Genomic DNA, 23,201 nt, shown 5'->3' on the forward strand with positions numbered 1-23,201 from the left:
AAGAAAAGAGGAAACTTAGCCCCTAACAACCTGAATGTCTATGACCGTAGTCCAGGCTGATACCTTGATTTTAGAAATGTGATTCTGAGCAGAAAACCCAGTTGGTCTATGCTCAGACTTCTGATCGACATAACTGTGAGCAAATAAATAAGTGTTGTTTAAAGCTGTGAAATTTTTAATTTGCTATGCAGCAATGATATATATAAAATGGAAAGGGAGTGAAGATGAAGTGGGAATTGAAAAAATTGAGAAAAACTAGTGGGAATGATCTATGAGGCTTTCATTTTGTATACTCCAGTGGCCTCCATATTGAGGTGTTTTCAGGATAATCTTTTAAGTATCCAAGGAAACTATTAAAAATTCTAGCTGTATATTTCTCATTTTTAAAAATTTACTTCTCGGGGTATATTCAGTAATAACATATACAATGTTAATACATGCAGATGATTTGTAAATGTTGATATATTTAGAGATGCTTGTTAAAATAATTTAGAATACATTTCTCATCAGTGTAAGAAGACACTTGTCCCTCAAAAGATGTCCTGCCCCACTTTTACTTTCGCACATTCTTAATGAAGTTTAGATCTATACTAAATTCTCAAGTTATGCAGTGTCTCTTTTGGCATCATGTAATCCTAAGGACAATCTTTCTGGATGCTTCTAGGAGTTCTAGCAAATTAATTTTATTGACTAAAGCAAAGTTTGAGAATTACTATTTGAGGCGCTTGTCAAAACAGAATCTGTTTCTTCCCTGCTGATCAAATTTAGTAGTTCTAGGGCGACCTAGATATCTTTTTACAAACTGTTTCAATTATTCTCATTTTCATGTAATTTGAGAAACTGGGCACCTAAGACTATATACCAAGTTAGCATAAGAAAAGTGGAAAGCATAATCTTTGGGAGAGAACTGTATTTGGGAGATAAACTACAATTCCTTAAAAATAGAACATGAACCATGAGATGTCCATACAAACACTACCAAATACCAAGTTGGGAAATACTAGAATTTATCTTGCTTCCAATATTTACACATGATGTGTCATCTTATTCTGTGCCATGCTTAGTAGGCATTCAAGTTTCTGAAATTCAGATGTGCTGTAAAGAAATAATTTTGAAGGATTTTTTCCTGAGATGGTATTGTGAACTGGTAAGCAAGTAATCTCTGCACCACATGTTCTTGTTCACCAAATTTATTGTTGAACATTCAGAACACCAGATTATGACAGATTAAAAAGAAAGCACCAAAACTTGCTACACATTAATACCTGAGCGAAGACTGAAGGCAAATATTCATCTATGAAACCCCACACCATAACGCTGCAACAGATAAAAACATACACAACACTCTACAGAGTATAATAAATAGCACTGTTTGTGAATTACAACCAGTTAAATGTAATGTTACTTATATAAAAAATACACACAAAATCACACATGTGTATTTCATACACCATATATTATAAAAGTACTGAAGAAGATCATGCTTATTTAAATGGAAAAATCTGCAAGGTGACAATCATTTTTCAGTATATGCTACAGGACAAACTCCTTTGCACTAAGTATTGTTTCTATGCACTGCATTTTCTGGATGAGAACAAAAATATCAATTTGCAAATAAAGGATTACTGAGTCTATCTCAGCATAATAAATAGTTTGTCCTTCATAAACTTTTAATTATAACATTTTCTGGATGCAGATTGACAGCCATGTATTTTATTACATTTCCTTGCCCGAACTATTTCCATCTCATTTTTAACATGTTTTAAGGAAAGACATGTTTTCTTTCTACTTGTTTGTAGAGAAACCTAGATTTTTGTCTTTGGGAGGAGGTAGTGGAGGTGAAATGGGAAGAAGAAATATATTGGGTTTATGTTCAAAATTGAAAAATATACAACAAATTCTGAGTACATAGAGATGTGAGCATCTTTCAGCAGAGACCATGATGTCCTATGAATGGAATAATTTGTCTTAATAGAAATTATTTATTTTTAAATAAGCACAGTAAAAATATAATAAGTCTTTACATTTAGAAAAACAGTAACAACTGAAACCAGTTCTTTGATACCTTAAAAATAATTATTAGGAAGGAAAAAGAGAAAAAGGGGAAAATAATATTTAAAAATATACCTCATGAATCTGAGTTTACTGAAAAATCATTATTAGGTAAACTAACTTTTGATATTCACATATGAATGTCAATAATCTGAGAAAAAATAAGTATAGGTCTTAGGGAAGAATTCATGTATTTGATAGATTATTCATTAAAAAGACAAAAAATGATATTTGAAGATTTTTCCATGTGTAAATAAGTGCAAAACAGAAGTGCCACCACCTTTTCCTAAAATAAATTTACTTTCAGAAACTTTAGCCAAACTTACTTTTCTATATCTATGAAGTATAAGTCAATGTTAACTCAAAATGAGAACTCTGGAAATTAAAGGGAGGTTCTAGAGCAAAAAAAGGAATACTGGTCAACTTTAAAATTTTTACTTCACCAACTTCAAAGAAAAAAATTGGGGGCCAATTTATAAAATATACAGTTATAAAATTGCAGGGCATTCCTTCATTTTAAGGCACAGTCTGTTTTATCCTAACCAACTATAAGTTCAAGGTCACAGTGATAATATGCATTCAATTTTGGTCTGGTTTGCTATGGGTATGTTGCTACATTTAGTTAGTCATAAGTTTAAGAAACTGTAATACAATCACTTCAAAATAATATATTTAAAGTCATTTTTATATTTAAAAATGTAAGTACACAATACAATTTCCTAAATCACATACACTAAAAATTGGGAGATTTTTTTCCCCCTCCATGGAGGAGGAGAGGTTATTTCTACCAACATTCCAACAAATACATATTTGATTATGTAGATAGCATGGTTATAATAAAATACAGGTACCTTCTATGTAGGATAAAATTATTTAACACAAAGGAAAAACTCATTCCAAAAAACAATGTTAACTGAATTTTTAGGTCTTATACATCATCTTTTTACAAATACCCATCATCTTTTTACAAATACCCAGTCATTACCGGTTAATTGGATAAACTGTCACTAAATCAAGGTCAAACATTTTAATATTTGGTTTTCTTTTGCCTCTTCCAAAACCATTTTTGCAAACTGCATCAACTTTACTGGACAGAGAAACAATAAGTGACATTAACCGATGGGCAAAACTATATAATACGAGGGACTGAAATTCCCTTTGAGAATTTCTATAGGGGAGAAATCAAAAAATTTCAGTCAGATAAATATGTCTGAGTCTATCATTTTTCTACTTTTCTCTCATGAGTATATCACCCATCAATGTTAACATTCAGCATTAACACCACTGTTTATATTTTCTCTTAAAATATGCATTTTAAAATGTCTATTTCATTGTACTGTTAGGATCTAGTAGATAAATTTCCCCTTTAAAACACGTGATTTATAAAAGGACTGAATGGAAATACATAGAAAACAAAACAAATTCCATAGTAAAATCTCTATTACATAAATGAGAGACACCTGTACTAAAAATAATCTGCACAATTAACATTTAAAGTTTTACACAACAGAATGAATCTGTGATGAATGAAAGATTACTTCAATTAATTAACAAAAGATTATTGGGTAAATTAACTTTTAAGCCCAATAAAATCAGAAAACATTACTCCATAATTCTGATAAAATAGAATATACTATGGTATATTATACATATTCAAAGAAAAGTTTGGGTATGGAATATAAGTTTTGATGATTTACATATTTAATATTGTCACAGATGAAAAATACTGAAAATATTTTTCCTTTAATCCCAATATGTTAAGAAAAATTCATTGGCACAAATATCTGGAGGTATTTTACAGTTTCTTTTAGCTTTGGTGGCAAAGTATGTTTTGCTAACCATAGGAATACAGTTACATTTTTCAATGCAGAGTTTTACGCTTAAAAAATTCAAATGTGTTTTTTTTCCTGTAAAAGGGATGTAAAAAAGTCCAATAGGAAAACAAGTACAACATGAAATACAAAATATGCCTATAATTTCGCTTATGAACAGTTAATGGTTCTATGCTTTGTCTATAAATCTTTTACTAATAACATTACGAGAATACAAATACTAAAAACAAAAATAACATTAAAAATAGTATATGAACTTTACAAAACTGGCTACTTTTTAGCCTTTCTAAATTAAGATTAAAATTCAAATATGCAAACAAATTTACTATAACCAAAATACATTAACAAATATAGTACAGAATTGGTATAGAATAATTTTGACTCATATATATCAAGTCCTATACAAAGTCATCAGAAATTGGTTACTTGGCATTTCAAACCATAGTCATTTTTGGCAGCATAACATGCCAAACACTTTCAGAAAGTCCTGTACTTGATTTAAAATTTTCAACCATAGACAATGTAATCAAGATGTAGCTTAGAATATCATTTAACTTTTGAAGGATATATATTAGTGATTCAGGTGTACTGTTATATTTATACTATTAATGAAATAAATTAGTCTATTCTCACTATTTCCAAACTTTGTTCTTAAAACTGCTAATATACAATGTCAGTCTTCTATATTCATAATATAATTTATCACAAAAATGTGAATTCTTAAACATCTACAATACACATATTCAGATTTGGATTACTGACCTGACTTTTCTTTCGTATCATCCTTATTAAAAGTAAAAAACACAAGTAGCTTCACAGACTTACTATTTCCTCAGGCTGTTGAAACTTACTGTGAAAGAATGCATGTGTATTAAGTATAAATAAAAGTTCATTACAGACTTTGAAATGCTGTCCTTTGTTCAAAAAGAGTGAGATAAAATTTCAGCTCCTAATCATCTATTTCGTAAAAGTATCTTCTACATTTACCTTGTGTGGCAAGGAAGCTTTCTGTCTTGTCTTTTTTTTTTTTTTAAGATTTTATTTTTAAGTAATCTCCACACCCAAAGTGGGGCTTGAACTCACAACCCCCAGATCAAGAGTCACATGCTCCACGACTGAGCCAGCCAGGCACCCTGCATAATACAAAGATACTTTGTGTGTCATGCTCTCCAAATGGACTCCCCCCTTGAAAAACCTCACAAGGTATCTAGTTTCCTATGATAGGTGACACTGAGAAAACAAAAAACGATGATGAAAAAAATAATCAATGCATGCCTAGTCACAGAAAGTCACAACATATTTAAAAAAAATTTCCCAACTGATTTTAATAACAGTTTACTAAATTTGCAAGTGCAGTACTGTAAAGTTTTACACTAAACCTCCTAATAAAGCAAGACATTACACTAATTTAGACCTAATGCCTAAATTGAAAATACAGGTCAGTTGAACTATCTGGGGATTCAGGAATCAACAGTCCTAGTTTATCCTATAATCTTTGTGTTTCTCCCATTTTCCCTCCTTTTATTTCCCCTGGCCACTATGTGTAAGAGGTGCTAGTGAGCAGTGAGGTAAAATATACTATGCTATGAATGACAAGTCTGAAGCATTAGAAAAAGTGTAGAACTAGATAATGAACAAATCCGATAATTTGCTTCATTTAAGTATGTGTGTGTGGTGGAAACGTGTACCGTCTGCACGAGTGATAGGATAATCAACAACAAACATTTACTAGGCCTAGTATAGTTCTTTATTTTTTTTACTGTATATAGATACCACAGTGTAGTTCAATCAAGAAAAGGTATTCCATTAGATACATGTGAATTTATCTGACCAAAATATGAAAAAAAATTAAAGATTAATCAATACATGATCAATATATACTGAAGAAACTCAAAATCAATGTGAACCCAAGAATGGCTTTTTGGGACCACTGTTTTAAATATCTTCATTCTAGTGACAACCAAGAAAAGAGTTAGCAGAAACTGTTTAATTTCTGGCATGAAAAAGATCCAGAAAAAAGGTGTTAATATTTTCTACCATATTATCAGTTCCAAATTATACTAGTAACTCCAACTGAGGCTTTAGAAACACTAAAAGTACTCAGTATTTTTCCTGTTTGATCTATTTATCAACAATAGGGTCCAAGAGTAATTTTTATAACACAAAACTTACTCAAAACTCAAATTCTAAATAAAAATGTTATAGCACTTGAGCTCAGAAGTTTGTTGAACTGAATAATCTGTAACTTCCAGTAAATAATTTCATTTTTAGTAACATTTCTAATAAAGCTGTACTGTTCTGCCAGCTAATTAATATAGGTTGTAAGCATGGTAGAAACAATGTATAATTTAAAGACAAAAGGACTATCTTTTCCCCAAGTGACAGAAACATCAATTTCCCTAATCTTGAGACAGAGCCTATCTTCTCATCTCTGGTAGTTATTTGGGCTTCTCATCTCTGGTAGTTATTTAGCCTTAAAGTACATCAGGATTTGATAAACACCCTGTCAAAATGTGTATGTGTGAGTGAGTGAGTGTGTGTGTGTGTAGGTGTGTAGGTGTGCAGGTGTGTGTGTGTGTGTGTGTGTATAAAAATGGTTAAAGACCCAACCTACTATTGTTTATGTTTAATTAGAATTCTTTTTATAGGCCTAAAATGAAATATTCTGTTGGAATAAATAAGACTTTAGGACTTGATAACTACACTCATGAAAATTGTTCAGTGAGAATTAGTGTGCCTAGTCTGCTGCTTTAAAAAGCTAATCTCCTGCTCACAAATGAGAAATTTAAGCTTGTTATATTTTATTCATGAGCAGTACTGACTGAACAAGGAGACTTTAGATCATATAAATATGATGACTGTGGCTGTCAATAGAAGATACAAATTAATGAATGTTCTAAAGTTCTTTCTGTATATAAACATAAGTTTAAATTAAGAAATAGTTAAATGACACATTTAACCTGTAACTTAAAAATACAATGATAATATCAGTGAAAAAAACAAAGATAAAATGTATATACTTATGAATATATGAATAGGTAAACATAAGCAGTTATGTCCTTATTTAAATATACACGTAGTATGCCATGGGACAAGTGTATAATAAATTCTCTTTCCTTTCATATACTGAACAAACAAGCATTTTGTATTTTATCCTTGTGCTACCTCTCTCAAACAAGAGCCTGAAATGTCAGCCATGTCTACTATGAAGTTATCACTTCCCTTTATTGATCTCCATAAGTGAAAATATAAATACTGAACAAGAGGCATGAGGTTGGGAGAGACAACAATGGAATCAAACAAACTTACAACCCTCATAGATGATACCGAGATCCTCTTCAACTGATGCCAAAACAGCAAGGACCTGAGGAATAACTGAGAAGTGAAGTGAGGTAACCCTCTAGGTAGTGAAGTGGGGGAAACCCTCCACAGGCAGTAACAGCTGAGAGATTGTAATTGAATCCAGATACAATTGCTGACAAAATGAATCTGGTACTCTAGGACAGTCCTGGGTACTAACAAGGACAAAAGTTCACAAGTATTACTGGGATTTAAGGACTTTAAACAGTTTTGGGTATGTAGAGCATACACATCTAAAGGAAGGGCTCCATGAGCCAAGTATACCTCAGCCTCAGTTTATTCTATCTTAAGGCAAAGATACCTAGCTCCATTACCTACTCTTCTGTAGCTAAAAGCAAGCTGAAGTCTCAAATGAAATAGAAATATTACTCTCTTTTCTGTCAAACCAAGGTAATCACCTTGGCAAATTAAGATGCCATTGTTAAAACTAGTGGTTAAAACCTCCAATTTATTTAGGTACACTGTTTATACTTATGCTATTAATGGATAACAGTTGGTTATTCCATTAATAGTATAATTTTACATATCAAATGTAGTATACCACTTGATCATGCTGACTTTTTTCTACAGTAGACAAAAACTGCAAACCTAGAGTTTTTTTCTGACCACTGGAATTTAGTTATTTTAAAAATCCACTATGATCTGAGGCACTTTTGGCAACCATTGGGTCAATGAATTAAATAAAATGGTACATACTGAACAACCGTACCGCTCCAACACCAATAAGTAAATATCTGGGACAATGTTCTTTAAATTTAAGGAGAGACTTCTTTAATAGACTCCTGATATTCACCAAGAATACAAAATAAGATCTGTATTTGAAAGTAGTGAGAAAATTCCACTAAGTTTTGAATTTAAATTATGTTCACCAATCTTCCATTGGTTACCAAGAAAACATGTCTCCTTAAAATTAAAAGTTGTATGTTCATAGATGTAAGAAAACAAAAGATCTGCCTTGTTCACTGTGGCTGTCAAAAACTGACTCTTTGAGGTTATTTCATTTTTGAGAAACCAAACAGTTGTGAATTTCATTGATCTTTTTCTTTTTCATTCATCTTTTAAGACTGATTTCTCAAATACATGCTGTAGCAAATACAAAGTAACCAACTTTTTAGAAGAAAGTTTAATGAAATGAGCAGAAGGCTTGAGTTGAGATTACAAGCAATGCTACATTTACTGAGTATTTAGAAGATTCCCAGTATGGCCAATTAAGCAGAATAGCTGATATGCAGAAGTCCTCAAAAACAGTGGCCACCAGACCCTTTTCAAAAATGACTAGTACACAGATGCCATACCACAAAACAAAACCATGCTTCAACTACTTTTCTCAAGTATTATAAAACTAATTTCCTATTTTCAATATTGTAAAAATAGACTGGTCTTCTCCAAAGGATCTTGCTGTCCACATTGATGAATCTGTGCATTCTCTCTTCTTACTGACGCTAAAGTTATAATTATTTTTATCATTCCTTAAATTCAGTCTTACATGAAGTTGCATAATGCATGGAGTAAAAGAGGAACGAAAACGAAGCATGGAACCCTGTATAAATGTGCTGACCCAAAAGCAATTACACCAACAGCCAGAGGAAGTGGAAACAGTGAAGTAGCCTTCAACAATTTACTGTAAAGAAACAGAGAAATATAAATTATGTAAACTACATTGTAGGCAAAACCAGAATATGCTGATTTAACTGTCCATAATTTTAAAAAGATCAATACAAGCCACATTTTAGCTACAGAAAAATATTTCTATTAAGTAAATAATCAATTTTAACAACAGAAAAATATCAGTTGGACTTTTATTCAGCAATTCTACCTCTAAAAATTTATCCTTTCAAAAATAATATTTACTAGGACATAGCTACAGAACTATTCTAACCTTACTTGTAATAGCAAAAAACAAAAAACAAAAACAAAAAAAGAAACTTAACCAAATAAAAAAGGAACCCTTAATTCCTAACAGGAACAATATTAAGACAAGACACTAAATCTTTTTAAAAGAAAAATGCTATCAGAAAAGACTATTACCATTTTACTCTGAAAACAGAGAAACTAAGGATAAGAGGGGTTAGGGAATTTGTCTAAAGACATAGAGGTATTAAATGGCAGAGCCAAGAAGCCAATGTTAGAGGGCCAATGAAGCCAGGTCTGCTTCATTCTAGAATATCTGCAACCATCTGCCAGAACCAACTGAAAACAGGCTTCTAGAGCAAACAACCAAACCAGTCAATGAAAAGTCAAATTTACAGAGGACTTTAAACATATATATAAGTGAGCTAACAGTATAATGAACTTCATGTACCCATCACCCAACTTCAAAAAGTATCAAGTCATGGCCAATCTTACTTCATCTATAATCCTTTCCACTTCACTCCTTCCCTACTTTTTGGAAACAAAATCTTATTAGACATCATATCTTTTAAGAGCTAAATTCAAAAAAAAAGGTATTATATCCTAACAAGTAAAATCCATAATTAAGAAAACAAATAAAATATACTTACATATAAATTATACCTGCATACAAACCATAATTACTGTATGATTACAGCTTTAGCTTTAGGAATATATTTCAAAATATTTAGACATAGTCAAAATATTGAGACATAAAGAACATGTTTCAGACATAAAAGAGTGATTAAGACTAGGAAAAGATGTGAGAAAAAGATTAAACTATTATACCTGGATTTTATTGAAACAGTGTGAGTATTTCCAAGAATTGCCATAGTTGGAATAAGGATAAATGCCAAAGGTTTACATGGATCAGGATTAAGTTTAAAGTAATACCTATATCGAAGAGAAAAAACCCTTATAAATCAATAAAGCACAACCAATCATTTTAAATGATCAGAATCAAACAAATTAATTTCAAAACATTCCAGATATGAGAGCTCTAAATAGCTCATGAAATCTTTGATAAATAACTTTTGCTATAGATCATCTTTATACCTAAGGTTTTATATGGAGAATTATGTTCAGAAACTACTAAAGGAAATGAAAATATCCAATATGGAAGCACTTCCTTTTAATAGGTATATGCCTGAAAGCTCATATAGAAATGTTTTTATAAAACAAATTATTTAAAATATATTAAGTCTGCTCTAGAAAAAAAAAGATAAAAAAACAAAGGTTTTTATAAAGCAATTGTCCCTATTTTTAAAAATCCAAATTCTCATCTCTGGCATTTATGGACAGTGAGGCATTGAGAGCCTTTCAGAATCATAAATTCGAGCTCCTCAAATAATTTCTCCCCAAACCTGTGAACAAAAATCTGGATCTTGACTAAAAAGGAGGGATATTAACATCTCATAACCTGTTGATCTATCAAACTTACTTGGCTTTTCAAAAAAAAAAAATTTTCCAGTATTTAGATAATTTGAAATTTTTGTATTATTTCGGAAAACTGCATTGAGGAGGGGATCTATTATTACTTGGATAAGGTGGCCTGTTTTTTTTTTTTTAATATTTACCAATAACTAAATATTCCAGAAATAATCTCAGAGGGCATTTTAACACTCTAACCTAGAAAATTATCACGTGGCAAGGCAAAAATGGTTTTCAGTAGTAAAAGAGGTGGTCATTTATTTTAGTTCAATGTTTGATACTCAATTAGAAAACTACACTTTTTCATTATTTCTAATCTTTTTAAATGTAAGCATTTTCTTCCTTCCAAATTTAAGAAAACATAAAACCGATCATGAATTGAAAAATACTTAAAGCACCAAGCATTATGAATACCTTAAGTCAACAAAATAAAGCACATTTTTACATCTAGACTCACAGAAGGTTAAAGGTAAAATAAATAAAATACACTTCCCTCTTTTGGGCAGATTTTGAGGAAGTTTATATCCTCACAGTAAGGGAAAAAATGTGAATATACTAAAAATAAATTTTGGGAAATATATAGCTTCCTATTCTTGAGGAAGTTTTATGAACCATTAGGAATCTGGTAAGTCTCTACTTACAGATATTTATTGTTTGAAGCACATAAATTATAATTATATAAATAAAACACACCTGAGATTCTTTAACCAATAAATTAAAGATGGCATGCTGAGTAATACAATCCATGTTAGTAAGTTAATCACAGTACTGTGCATGCGAAGACTATCTTCAGCATCATTGGCAGATAAACGAAGATAGTGTACTGTAGAGTCTTTATGGTGATTTGATTTTTTTTCACTTCTTCTAGAGTGTTTGGGATTCTATAAAGCAATAAAGTAAAAACACAAAGATATTAAAATTAAAGTTTATTATTTTACTCAGGATCACACTCAATTATTTATTTAATAGCTAAATAACCGCATCTTTCTATTGCCAAACTGATATAAAATATTTAAATTACCACAATAAAAAATTAAAAAAAAAAAAAAAAAAAAAATTTAAATTACCTTGCTCAATGTAATTTAAAGCAGTTATTAGCTATAAAATTTTTATTCCTTGACTTGCTATTTCCACTGCTGAGACTATATCCTCTAAGTAATTACTTAAAATTTAAAAAAGATAATTTGTAACAATAAAAATGACATAAGTACTGATAAAGATCAAATTAAAATTAGACAGAGGCACCTGAGTGGCTCAGTCAGTTAAGCGTTGGACTCTTTATTTTGGCTCAGGTCATGATCTCAGGGTTGTGAAATCAAGCCCTGAGTCGGGGGTTTGAGATTCTCTCCCTCTGCCCCTCCCCGCTACCACGTGCCCTCCACCACATGCGTACTCTCTAACAACAACAAAAAATTAAAATTAGACAATCTAAGTCTATTAGGTTTACTTTTCTTAAAGTTACTTAAATTCATGACACCTTTTTAAAATACTGTGAAATCCTAACTTAAAAAAACACAAACTTTTTTATTTCCCCATGTTCTTTTATATTAAGTGATGTAGAGTTTTGAAAATAAAACTTACCACAGTCTGGCTATTTTTGTAAGTTGTTAGGCTGGCTTGCAGATGAACAATCTAGGAAAAAAGAAAAAACTTTAATTTCACTTTTATTTTGAAACAAAAAAAACAACCATTTTTATTACAACTGAGAAACACTGTAATCTGAAATTTAAAGAAATCTGAATAACTAAAAATACATTTAAACATTTACAAATATTCTTTCAGAAAAGGTAAATAATAACTATACAAGCTTGCTATTATGGATTAAAAAAAAGAAACAAAATAAAACAAACTTCCAGAGCATGATGGGTCCAGGATATATTGCTATTCTGAGAACCTATGTTTGAATAATGCTTTGCTCTAGCAACTTAGTGTCCTGTGAGTAAAATATCTGATTATCTTCAGTATAGTATAAAGATTTTAATATGTCTTATCTATTCTCAATTTTTGAAAATTTGAACTCAATTATATATGGTGAAATGTTTATAAGAATCTCAGAAAATCTTCAGGTTTAATTTGTTAGGTTTGCTTAAGCCAAGTATTTGAGAAAGTTTTGCTCATTGTGTCAATTATTTGAAATATCCAATTTAAAAAGCTAAAAATATACTTATAAATCAAAGTAGTAAATAGATTTTTCTGATGGACATAAATTTCCTTTGGAAAATTGAAAATAATCTATAATGTGCATGTATTAGTGTTTGAAGCAGATGTAAATAAACCTTTGTTTAAAAAAGAAAACAATGATTATCCATTCTGGTATCAACTGTCTCTACCTAAGTTTAATGAGGAGAGTATACAGTTGTATAACCTAGATTTTCCTGCAAAGCTATCAGACTTCTTGGAAGTGTTTTTTACTTCCTCAGTAAAATTATCAGCCTCATTATTTTTGTCTTCTGATTCTCTAGCAACATCTATAACATTCTACATTATGTCAGCACAATTGATAGATCGATCCCAATGACATAACTTTTTGTCTATTACCCATGTTCAAAGGGAGGTATGAATGAAAACTGCTGTAGTAAAATGTTTTTTAAAAAGTTAACATTACTTGCAAGAGCAAGAAGCAATGCAAAACAGATTATATATTTTCCCCTTCTTTTTTAGTAAACTCAGTTTATTATGAACTCAGATCAATAATTTCAGCTCTATAGTTAACCATATATTTTAAATAACTAAGATGTTAAGAAAAAACCTACACTTAAACCTTAAATAACAGGTTACTGCAACTGTAATTAAAATTTTTGTTAACAACACCTACAGGAAATTCTGCCTGACACAAAGCCCAGCCATTCTGACTTCAGTGATGTGACATACCTTAAACACATAATAAAGATAAGTAAGCAGTATGGCAAATGCTCCACAGGTTGTCCAACTAACTATGATCAAAACAATTGTCAAAAAGGGCAAATCTGCTGATATCATTTTGATATCTTTAGGAAGTTCAGAGGGCCTGGAAAAAACAAGAATAAAGCTTTTAAAAGTATATTAACAGTTATTTATACAGTCACATTTGAAAACAATACAGTACTCTGCCAAGCTCTCCTGCTTATTAATATGCAAGTACCATAAGGTAAGCAGTAAAATATTTTTTCATAAAGGCAAGGAATGACATACATTTGTATATTCTGTAATACACTGTGACAGCTCCTGTTCCATTTAGATACACTATGGCTGATATTTGTACTCAGAAAAAATGCTGCTAAAAATAATTAATTATAGGCCCTGTGCCATGTATTTCCAATCTTTCTATTTCTTAAAGTCTCGAGATCACTCAGACTTAAGATGTTATTAGTGTCAGAAGCACCTCAGAAGGGTGAAGGAAGAAGCATCACACCATAAAACCCTCTGTGACAGTATATCACATAACATGTCTGGTGAGGAGCAAAGGCAATAGAAACGAGGTCAGTGGTTTACCCGAAGAACCTACTAGTAACTTCAAACTTTATCTTTGGGTCCAAAATAAAACTCGAGGCAATGTTTTTGGAATTTTTATGCATTTCATCTAATCTGATCTTAAGTATCTTGACTAGAATTATCTTGCTCTCAGGTTTGACTGAAAGTCAACATATAAAAGCATTGCCAGAAAAACGCTTCTTCCTTTGAAAGATTTACAATCATAAAAATTAAAAATACTTCAGTAATCTGTCACTTTTTAATGTAATGTCTACTCCCAATGCTGGGCTTGAATTCATGACCCTGAGTTCAAAAGTCGCATGCTCTACCGACTGAGCCAGTAAGGCACCCCTCTGTCAAACTTTTTTGATTAACTCTTGGCATTAACACAAATGTGCATTTAGCTTGCAATAAATGATTATCTTTTTTTAAATAAAAGTTTTTATTTAATTCAGTAATCTCTATACCAACGTGGGGCTCAAACTTATGATCAAGAGTTGCATGCTCCTCTTACTGAGCCAGCCAGGTGTCCCTAAATGATTATCTTTAACAAAGACATAACTTTGAACACTAACACGTTTTTCTAGTGATACATCTTTCCTTAGAAATTAGAGTTTAGGGGTGTCTGGGTGGCTCAGTTGGTTAAGCGTCTGCCTTCGGCTCAGGTCATGATCCCAGAGTCCTGGGATCGAGCCCCATGTCAGGCTCTCTGCTCATCGGGAGCCTGCTTCTCCCTCTTCTTGCTGCTCCCCCTGCTTGTACTCTCTCTCTCTCTCTGTGAAATAAATAAATAAAATCTTTAAAAAAAAATCAGAGTTTAGTGAAAGCCAATTAATTGTGAGGTTCCCTATCAAAATATAGTTTTTTCCTTAAGAGGAATTAGAAAGCTTTCATTTTTTACCTTTTCAAAGCTAGCCACAATGAAGAAAGGAGTCTCACAGATGTAGAAGAAAGTAGGCCACCCCAGTAGGCAGTACATGTTCCAAACAGAAAGAGAATCAAGGATACAAGGGGGAAACACATACTCTGACTAGTTAAAACGATGGCATCTAATTCTGGTAACATTAACACATCCCATAATTCCTTAAACCATTTATATCTGTGGATAAAAGAAAACATACAATAAAAGAAAAAAATCAACAACTGATATTCAAGTATTTAATATCTGAGGTGTCTGACCATTCACTAGAGTCCCCAAAGTTCCATGATACTCAATTCGTAATTATACTGAAAAACAATTTTCAATTCCTTGTAGAGAACAAGTCATTTATTTTCCAAGTGAGTCTACTGATCTTCAAGGATCCGAGTCCTGAGTCTGAATGCAGTTCCACTGCTCTCTATTGATTCTTGTAATAAATAAGTGGTCTTTTTTTTTTAAGTTAGAAAACTAACAGGTAGTTGTAATGGCTAACGAAAAGAGATCTAAGTATATTGGTTCTAAGCAAAAAAACACAAAATTAGAATAAATTAAAAATGGAATGTTAAGTGTGGTAGAGATCCAAAATACACTTTGTATGGGAAGAAAAAGTGATCTGAGGTGCTGTTTCACAAGTATCCTATAATGGTTTGTGCTCATGAATTTGGGATACTCAAAGATTATGGACCATATGCATCCCTTTGCAAATGTTAGAAGTTTGATATATTTACAGACTAAATTTCTATAATTGATACATCTAACTTCTATAATTACTTTTGAAATGGTTATAGTATTAAAGTAAATGTTGATATACCTATTAGGCCTCTGCCTAAAAGTCCCATTTAATAAAACAAGACAATTGCCATATTTGTATGAATATTTGTATTTCATTATGGGGCTAAACATGTTTCATATATATAAAATAATTAAAATCATTATCACAGATAATAAAACTTACCCCAGCAGAAACTTAATCATAATTACAAAAGGATCAACTTTGTATGGCTTGGCTTCTTTATCCAACATAGTAGCATATTCTAAGCAATGACCTGGTGATTAAAAAAAAAAAACACCTATGTGTAGTAAAGAATTCATAGTAACTATGAGTAATCATACACTGACTGCATTGTAAGAGCATCATATTTCATGTCAGAGAAAACAAGGGTCATTATTATCATAAAGACTCTCTTCACAGATTAAAAATTACTGTAATTCAATAGGTCTTATATAAGAGTACACAATCCCTTCTGAAACAACTTCAGGAAGCCAAAGCTGGGGTTTCACCATTTGTATTTTCACAAAGCTCCAAAGGTGATTTTTTTTTTAAAAAACAATTTTACTGAGATATAATTCTCATACCACACCATTCATTCAAAGTATACACAATTTAGTGGTTTTATCACCACAATCAGTCTCAGAACATTTTCATTACTCCCAAACTTTGTTCCCCTTAACTGTCACTTGCAATGTTTCCCTATTCCCAGGCAACAATTAATCTACTTTGTGTCTATAGACTGGCCTATTCTGAACATTTTCTATAAACGAAATCACATAATATAGAAATCACATAATATACGGTCCTTTGTGACTGGCTCCTTTCATTTGGCATGTTTCCAAGATTCATTCATATTGTAGGATGTGTCAGCACATTTTATTTATCCATTTATCAGCTGATGGATATTTGGGTTGTTTCTGTGTTTTTGGATATTACAAATAGTGCTTATGTGAACAGGTATGCACAAGTTTAGTGTGGGTGTATGTTTACATTTTTCTTGGTTATATACCTAGGAGTATAAATCCTGAGTCATAGAGTAACTGCCAGACTACTTTCCAAAGCATCTATACCATTTACATTCCCAACAGCAATATATGAAGATTAAAATGAATACTAATGGCAGACTTGAAATTGTAAGTCATTGAAAGGAAATAAGTAGCTGCAGAAGGATTTGGCAAGATGGAAATGGTAGAGGATATTTTCAGATTACTTTTATATATTTTGATCCACTGTCTTTTCCTATCTCTTATCTCCCTTGATTACAATCCAAGCTTAACAAGTGTGTGAGGGCTTTATAAAGTAGGCTCCCGGGAAACTATTTTCAATGCTATACTCAAAGGAAGGTTTTGTCCAGTGCAGTATATATTCTATATTTGCCTCTCCAGACCCATTCTCCCCTTACTTTGTTCTGAACTCTGGGAGGCTGACTTAGGTGCAATGAATGATAGGCACTGATAAGAGGAAATAAGGTGGGTGCCTGGGTGGTTCAGTTGGTTAAGCAACTGCCTTCGGCTCAGGTCATGATCTTGGAGTCCTGGGATCGAGTCCCACATCGGGCTCCCTGCTCAGCAGGGAGTCTGCTTCTCCCTCTGACCCTCCCCCCTCTCGTGCTATCTCTCAGTCTCTCTCTCTCAAATAAATAAACAAAATCTTAAAAAAAAAAAAAGAGGAAATAAGGTTAGTGTATGTATTTCCCTGCCTTTACCCCCTGCTGAGCCACAGGCTGACAGTGGCTGCAGCTGTAGTGATGCTGCCCTCTACTATAGCTCTCTAAGGCTTGCTCACTCCCTTGCCCTGGCACCAAGGAGTATCAGATGGCTCTACTGCTAATCTGGCACTTAATCATTTCTTGCTGGTTTTCCTCAACCCTACCCATACCTTTGAAATAGTCCCTTCATTAAAATAAATTCTCAATTATTCCATTCAGTGTGCCAGGACCTAACTGATACAGTGAATACAGCCCAAACATTACACTGAATGCCTACTATGTGCTTGACACTATGTTAGTACCAGGAATGGAATGGGGAACAAGATCCCCATCAGCGAGACTCTACCTCTTAGGATATCCTCAGAATAGAGAGAAAAACTTTCGGCATGAAAGTGTAAAATGGAAAAGCCAAGTAAGGAATCTTCTTGGGGATCTCCTAAAACCAGAGGATCTGAAATGCCTGTAAACTTGAGATGGGTCATGAATTTAGCCACACGAGGGATAAATAAGTAGTAATGGAGCACTGAGGAGGAAAGGGATGAAGAAGAGAGGAGGAATAGAAACATTCTTACCTGTTGAGAAAAGAGAGTATAACTGTCCTCCATAAGCAAGAAGGATACTAGATGTAACATAAGCAGGAAGAGCTCCACCATGAAATCTAACTACCTAGAAAACAGGCAAATCAAAGGGCAACTTCTGAATATTCATGTTAATGAAATAAAATGTACTTTCACATGAAATAAAAATGTCTTTCTTCACTTTATATCTTTCCTGACATGGCCACAGAGGTATTTCCAGTAATGGGTATCAAAACTCTAAGTAAAATAAATATTAAGAATATACAGTACGTCAGAAACGTTATCGGAATTTTTCATAAGGCACAACAAAAAACTATACAATTGAGTAGCATATACTACAAACTTTTTTTTACAAGGTACATTTATCGAGCATTTAATATGGTCCAGGCATGATACTAAACACTTTATATGCATTATCTCATGCTCTTCTCCCAAAAATCCTTTGAGGTAATTCTTATCCCTATTTTACAGATGAAGAAATTCAGGCACAGGGAGCCCAAGTAACTTGCACAATTAAAAACCTAATAGACAAGTAGGGGAACCTGAGTGGCTCAGTCGGTTAAGCATCTGACTCTTGATTTTGGCTCAGGTCATAATTTCAGGGTGGTGCAAATAATTTCTGTGTCAGGCTCTGCTCTTGGCACAGAGCCTGCTTGAGATCCTCTTTCCCTTTCCCTCTGCCCCTTGCACATGTGCACACTCTCTCTAAAATAAATAAAATCTTAAAAAAAGTTAATAGACAAGCAAGTTACTTGTTAACTCTTATTGTCCTCATCAGTAAAATGGGGGCAATAACAATACTTACCTTATAGATGGTTTTAAAGTTTAAGGATGTTCACTTATGTAAAGCATTTATATTTTTTTAAGATTTTTTTATTTATTTGACAAACAGATAGAGAGCACAAGTAGGCAGAGCGGCAGGCAGAGGGATAGGGAGAAGCAGGCTCCGCACTGAGCAGGGAGCCCAACGTGGGGCTTGATCCCAGGACTCTGGGATCAGGACCTGAGCTGAATGCAGCTGCTTAACGACTGAGCCACCCAGGCGCCCCAGTGTAAAGCATTTAGAATATTAACTCAAACATGATAAGCTATCAAAAAATACTGGCTGCTATTATAGGCATGCCTCATTTTACTGATTTGCTTCATTGCACTTTGCAGATAATTGAATTTTTCTACAAATTGAAGGTCTGTGGCAACTGGCATTAAGCAAGTCTATTGATGCCATTTTCCCAACAGCATTTGCTCACTTTGTGTCATATTTTGAGAATTCTCACAATATTTCAAACATTTCCATGAATTGTATTTGTTATGATGATCTACGATGACTGATTATGACTCATGAAAAGCTCAAATAATGGTTAGCATTTTTTAGCTATGAAGTTTTAAAATTAAGGTATGCATTTTTTTAGACATACCATTGCACACTTAACAGACTACAGTATAAACATAACTTTTATATGTACTTTTATATCATTTGACTTGCTTTATTACAATATTTGCTTTATTGTGGTGGTCTGGAACTGAACTCACAACTCCAAGGTATAACTGTGTCAATATTTCTTAAACAGGGATGAGCTGTATTTTTATGTAAATGGAACTAAAGTTAAAAATTATTCATAGATGACTATGAAAATATAATTTATTCCATCTTTCCCAATTTAGAAAGTGTATCATCTATGTATTGGGTTCAATGTGCTCGGCACAGGGAATATAAGGGTGAGCACTGTCTAAGGAGTTTATAATGTAGTGACTGCTCTAATCTCATTAACAATTTCATACTTTGGTATCATTACTTGCTTTAACTTAAAACTCGAGTTTTTTTTCTTTTCCAGGAGTTTTACGGAGAGATAACATGAAATTCCAGGGTATTCATTTACTCACCTAGCCACTGACATTTAAACAAATTCAAGTCTCTCATCCTGAAAACAATGACAACACCTTCCCTTTCCTCCAATTCCCTCTCCAGTTACCACTTTTTTCCCCTCTCACAGCTAAACTTTTTTTTTTTTTAATTTTATTTATTTGACAGAGAGACACAGCGAGAGCGGGAACACAAGCAGGGGGAGGGGGAGAGGGAGAAGCAGGCTTCCCGCCAAGCAGGGAGCCCGATGCGGGGCTCGATCCCAGGACCTGGAACCACGACCTGAGCTGAAGGCAGACGCCTAACAACTGAGCCACCCAGGTGCCCCATCACAACTAAACTTCTCAAGAGCTTGATGTACTATTTCTCCTCTTCTACTCACTTCTAATCTTTCACTTGCATCTACCAAAATAGCACCAATGCTCTATGGACCCTTTTCCCAAGGTATCCCTGTATTAAGCTGTTAGGTCCTTCACTGTCTTTGGAATACTGTGGAACGGGATTTAACCCAGAGCCTATATTCATAACCTTTATGTTACAGTTCCTCAAGTCATTCTGTCAGCTGATCCAATTTTTTTTTTAACTAATTTATTTATTTGAGGGGGGAGGGGAAGAGGAGGAGGGAGCGGAGTCCCCAGCAGGGTTTGGTCCCAGGACCCTGGGATCACGACCTGAACCAAAACGAAGAGTCAGATGGTCAACTGACTGTGCCACCCAGGCCTCCTCAGCTGATCCAACTTGTATAAAAATATATAAAAAGATGGTGTTAAATTCTTCTTTTAATGTTAAAACTTTAACAAAGATTTATTCTCCTCTGTAATCAACTTTTTAAAAAATTTTTATTTTATTATGTTAATCACCATACATTACATCATTAGTTTTTGATGTAGTGTTCCATGATTCATTGTTTGCATATAACACCCAGTGCTCCATTCAATACGTGCCCTCTTTAATACCCATCACCAGGCTAACCCATTCCCCCACCCCCCTCCCCTCTAGAACCCTCAGTTTGTTTCTCAGAGTCCATAGTCTCTCATGGTTCGTCTCCCCCTCTGATTCCCCCCCTTCATTTTTCCCTTCCTACTATCTTTTTTTTTTTAACATATATTATTTGTTTCAGAGGTACAGGTCTGTGATTCATCAGTCTTACACAATTCACAGCACTCACCATAGCACATACCCTCCCCGATGTCCATCACCCATCCACCCCATCCCTCCCACCCCCCTACCACTTCAGCAATCCTCAGTTTGTTTCCTGAGATTAAGAAGTCCTCATATCAGTGAGATCATATGATACGTGTCTTCCTCTGATTGACTTATTTGGCTTAGCAGAATACCCTCTAGTTACATCCACATGGTTGCAAATGGTGACATTTTGGGCTTTTTTGATGGCTGCATAATATTCCATTTTGTGTGTGTGTGTGTGTGTGTGTGTGTGTGTGTGTGTGTGTGTATACATACACACACCACATCTTTTTATCCATTCATCTGTTGGTGAACATCTTGGCTCTTTCCATAGTTTGGCTATTGTGGATACTGCTGCTATAAACATTGGGGTACACAACCCCTTCGGATCACTTCATTTGTTATCTTTGGGGTAAATACCCAGTAGTGCCATTGCTGGGTCATACAGTAGTTCTATTTTCAGCTTTTTGAGGAACAGCTATACTGTTTTCCAAAGTGGCTGCACCAGCTTGCATTCCCACCAGCAGTGTAGGAGGGTTCCCCTTTCTCCGTATCCTCACCAACATTTGTCGTTTCCTGACTTGTTAATTTTAGCCATTCTGACTGGTGGGAGGTGGAATCTCATTGTGGTTTTGGTTTGTATTTCCCTGATGCCGAGAGATGTTGAGCACTTTTTCATGTGTCTGTTGGCCATTTGGATGTCTTCTTTGCAGAAATGTCTGTTCATGTCTTCTGCCCATTTCTTGATTGGATTATTTGTTCTTTGGGTGTTGAGTTTGATAAGTTCTTTATAGATTTTGGATACTAGCTCTTTATCTGATATGTCATTTGCAAATAGCTTCTCCCACTTGTCGGTTGTCTTTTGGTTTAGTTGACTGTTTCTTTTGCTGTGCAAAAGCTTTTTACCTTGATGAAGGCCCAATAGTTCAATTTTTGCCCTTGCTTCCCTTGCCTTTGGTGATATTTCTAGGAAGAAGTTGCTGCGGCTGAGGTCAAAGAGGTTGCTGCCTGTGTTCTCCTCAAGGATTTTGATGGACTCCTGTCTCACATTTAAGTCTTTCATTCATTTTGAGTCTATTTTTGTATGTGGTGTAAGGAAGTGGTCCAGTTTCATTCTTCTGCATGTGGCTGTCCAATTTTCCCAACACCATTTGTTGAAAAGACTGTCTTTTTTCCATTGGACATTCTTTCCTGCTTTGTCGAAGATGAGTTGACCATAGAGTTGTGGGTCCATTTCTGGGCTCTCTATGCTGTTCCATTGAACTATGTGTCTGTTTTTGTGCCAGTACCATACTGTCTTGATGATGACAGCTTTGTAATAGAGCTTGAAGTCCGGAATTGTGATGCCACCAGCTTTGCTTTTCTTTTTCAACATTCCTCTGGCTATTCGGGGTCTTTTCTGGTTTCATACAAATTTTAGGATTTGTTCCATTTCTTCGAAAAAAGTGGATGGTATTTTGATAGGGATTGCACTAAATGTGTAGATTGCTCTAGGTAGCATTGACATCTTCACAATATTTGTTCTTCCAATCCATGAACATGGACGTTTTTCCATTTCTTTGTGACTTCCTCAATTTCTTTCATGAGTATTTTATAGTTTTCTGACTACAGATTCTTTGGCTCTTTGGTTAGATTTATTCCTAGGTATCTTATGGTTTTGGGTGCAACTGTAAATGGGATCAACTCCTTAATTTCTTTTTCTTCTGTCTTGTTGGGTGTATATAAATGCAAATGAGTTCTGTGCATTGATTTTATATCCTGCCACTTTACTGAATTCCTGTATGAGTTCTAGCAGTTTTGGGGTGGAGTCTTTTGGGTTTTCCACAAAAAGTATCATATCATCTGCAAAGAGTGAGAGTTTGACTTCTTCTTTACCAATTCAGATGCCTTTTCTTTCTTTTTGTTGTCTGATTGCTGTGGCTAGGACTTCTAATACTATGTTGAATAGCAGTGGTGATAATGGACAGCCCTGCCATGTTCCTGACCTTAGAGGAAAGCTCTCAGTTTTTCCCCATTGAGAATGATATTCGCTGTGGGTTTTTCATAGATGGCTTTCATGATATTGAGCTATGTACCGTCTATCCCCACACTCTGAAGAGTTTTAATAAAGAAAGGATGCTGTACTTTGTCAAATGCTTTTTCTGCACCTATTGAGAGGATCAG

At 33.7% G+C, this 23,201-nt stretch overlaps 1 protein-coding gene across 3 annotated transcripts in view; it reads right to left on the reverse strand.

Moving 5' to 3' along the window:
• Positions 1-5,612: 5,612 nt before the first annotated feature.
• PGAP1 (post-GPI attachment to proteins inositol deacylase 1) overlaps positions 5,613-23,201 on the reverse strand; it is a 72,224-nt gene continuing 54,635 nt past the window's right edge. For all 3 annotated transcript variants that reach the window (XM_027590725.2, XM_027590724.2, XM_027590726.2), the window contains 8 exons: positions 17,987-18,080; positions 15,890-15,980; positions 14,917-15,114; positions 13,437-13,572; positions 12,147-12,197; positions 11,259-11,446; positions 9,924-10,028; positions 5,613-8,865 (listed from right to left, as the gene is read on the reverse strand). In XM_027590725.2, coding sequence (XP_027446526.1) covers positions 8,727-8,865; positions 9,924-10,028; positions 11,259-11,446; positions 12,147-12,197; positions 13,437-13,572; positions 14,917-15,114; positions 15,890-15,980; positions 17,987-18,080 — 1,002 coding nt within the window. In that variant the 3' untranslated portion in view covers positions 5,613-8,726. The remainder of the gene's footprint in view (positions 8,866-9,923; positions 10,029-11,258; positions 11,447-12,146; positions 12,198-13,436; positions 13,573-14,916; positions 15,115-15,889; positions 15,981-17,986; positions 18,081-23,201) is intronic.

This window comes from Zalophus californianus, chromosome 3 (assembly GCF_009762305.2).
Source record: "Zalophus californianus isolate mZalCal1 chromosome 3, mZalCal1.pri.v2, whole genome shotgun sequence".
In the NCBI taxonomy this organism is placed as follows: Eukaryota; Metazoa; Chordata; class Mammalia; order Carnivora; family Otariidae; genus Zalophus; species Zalophus californianus.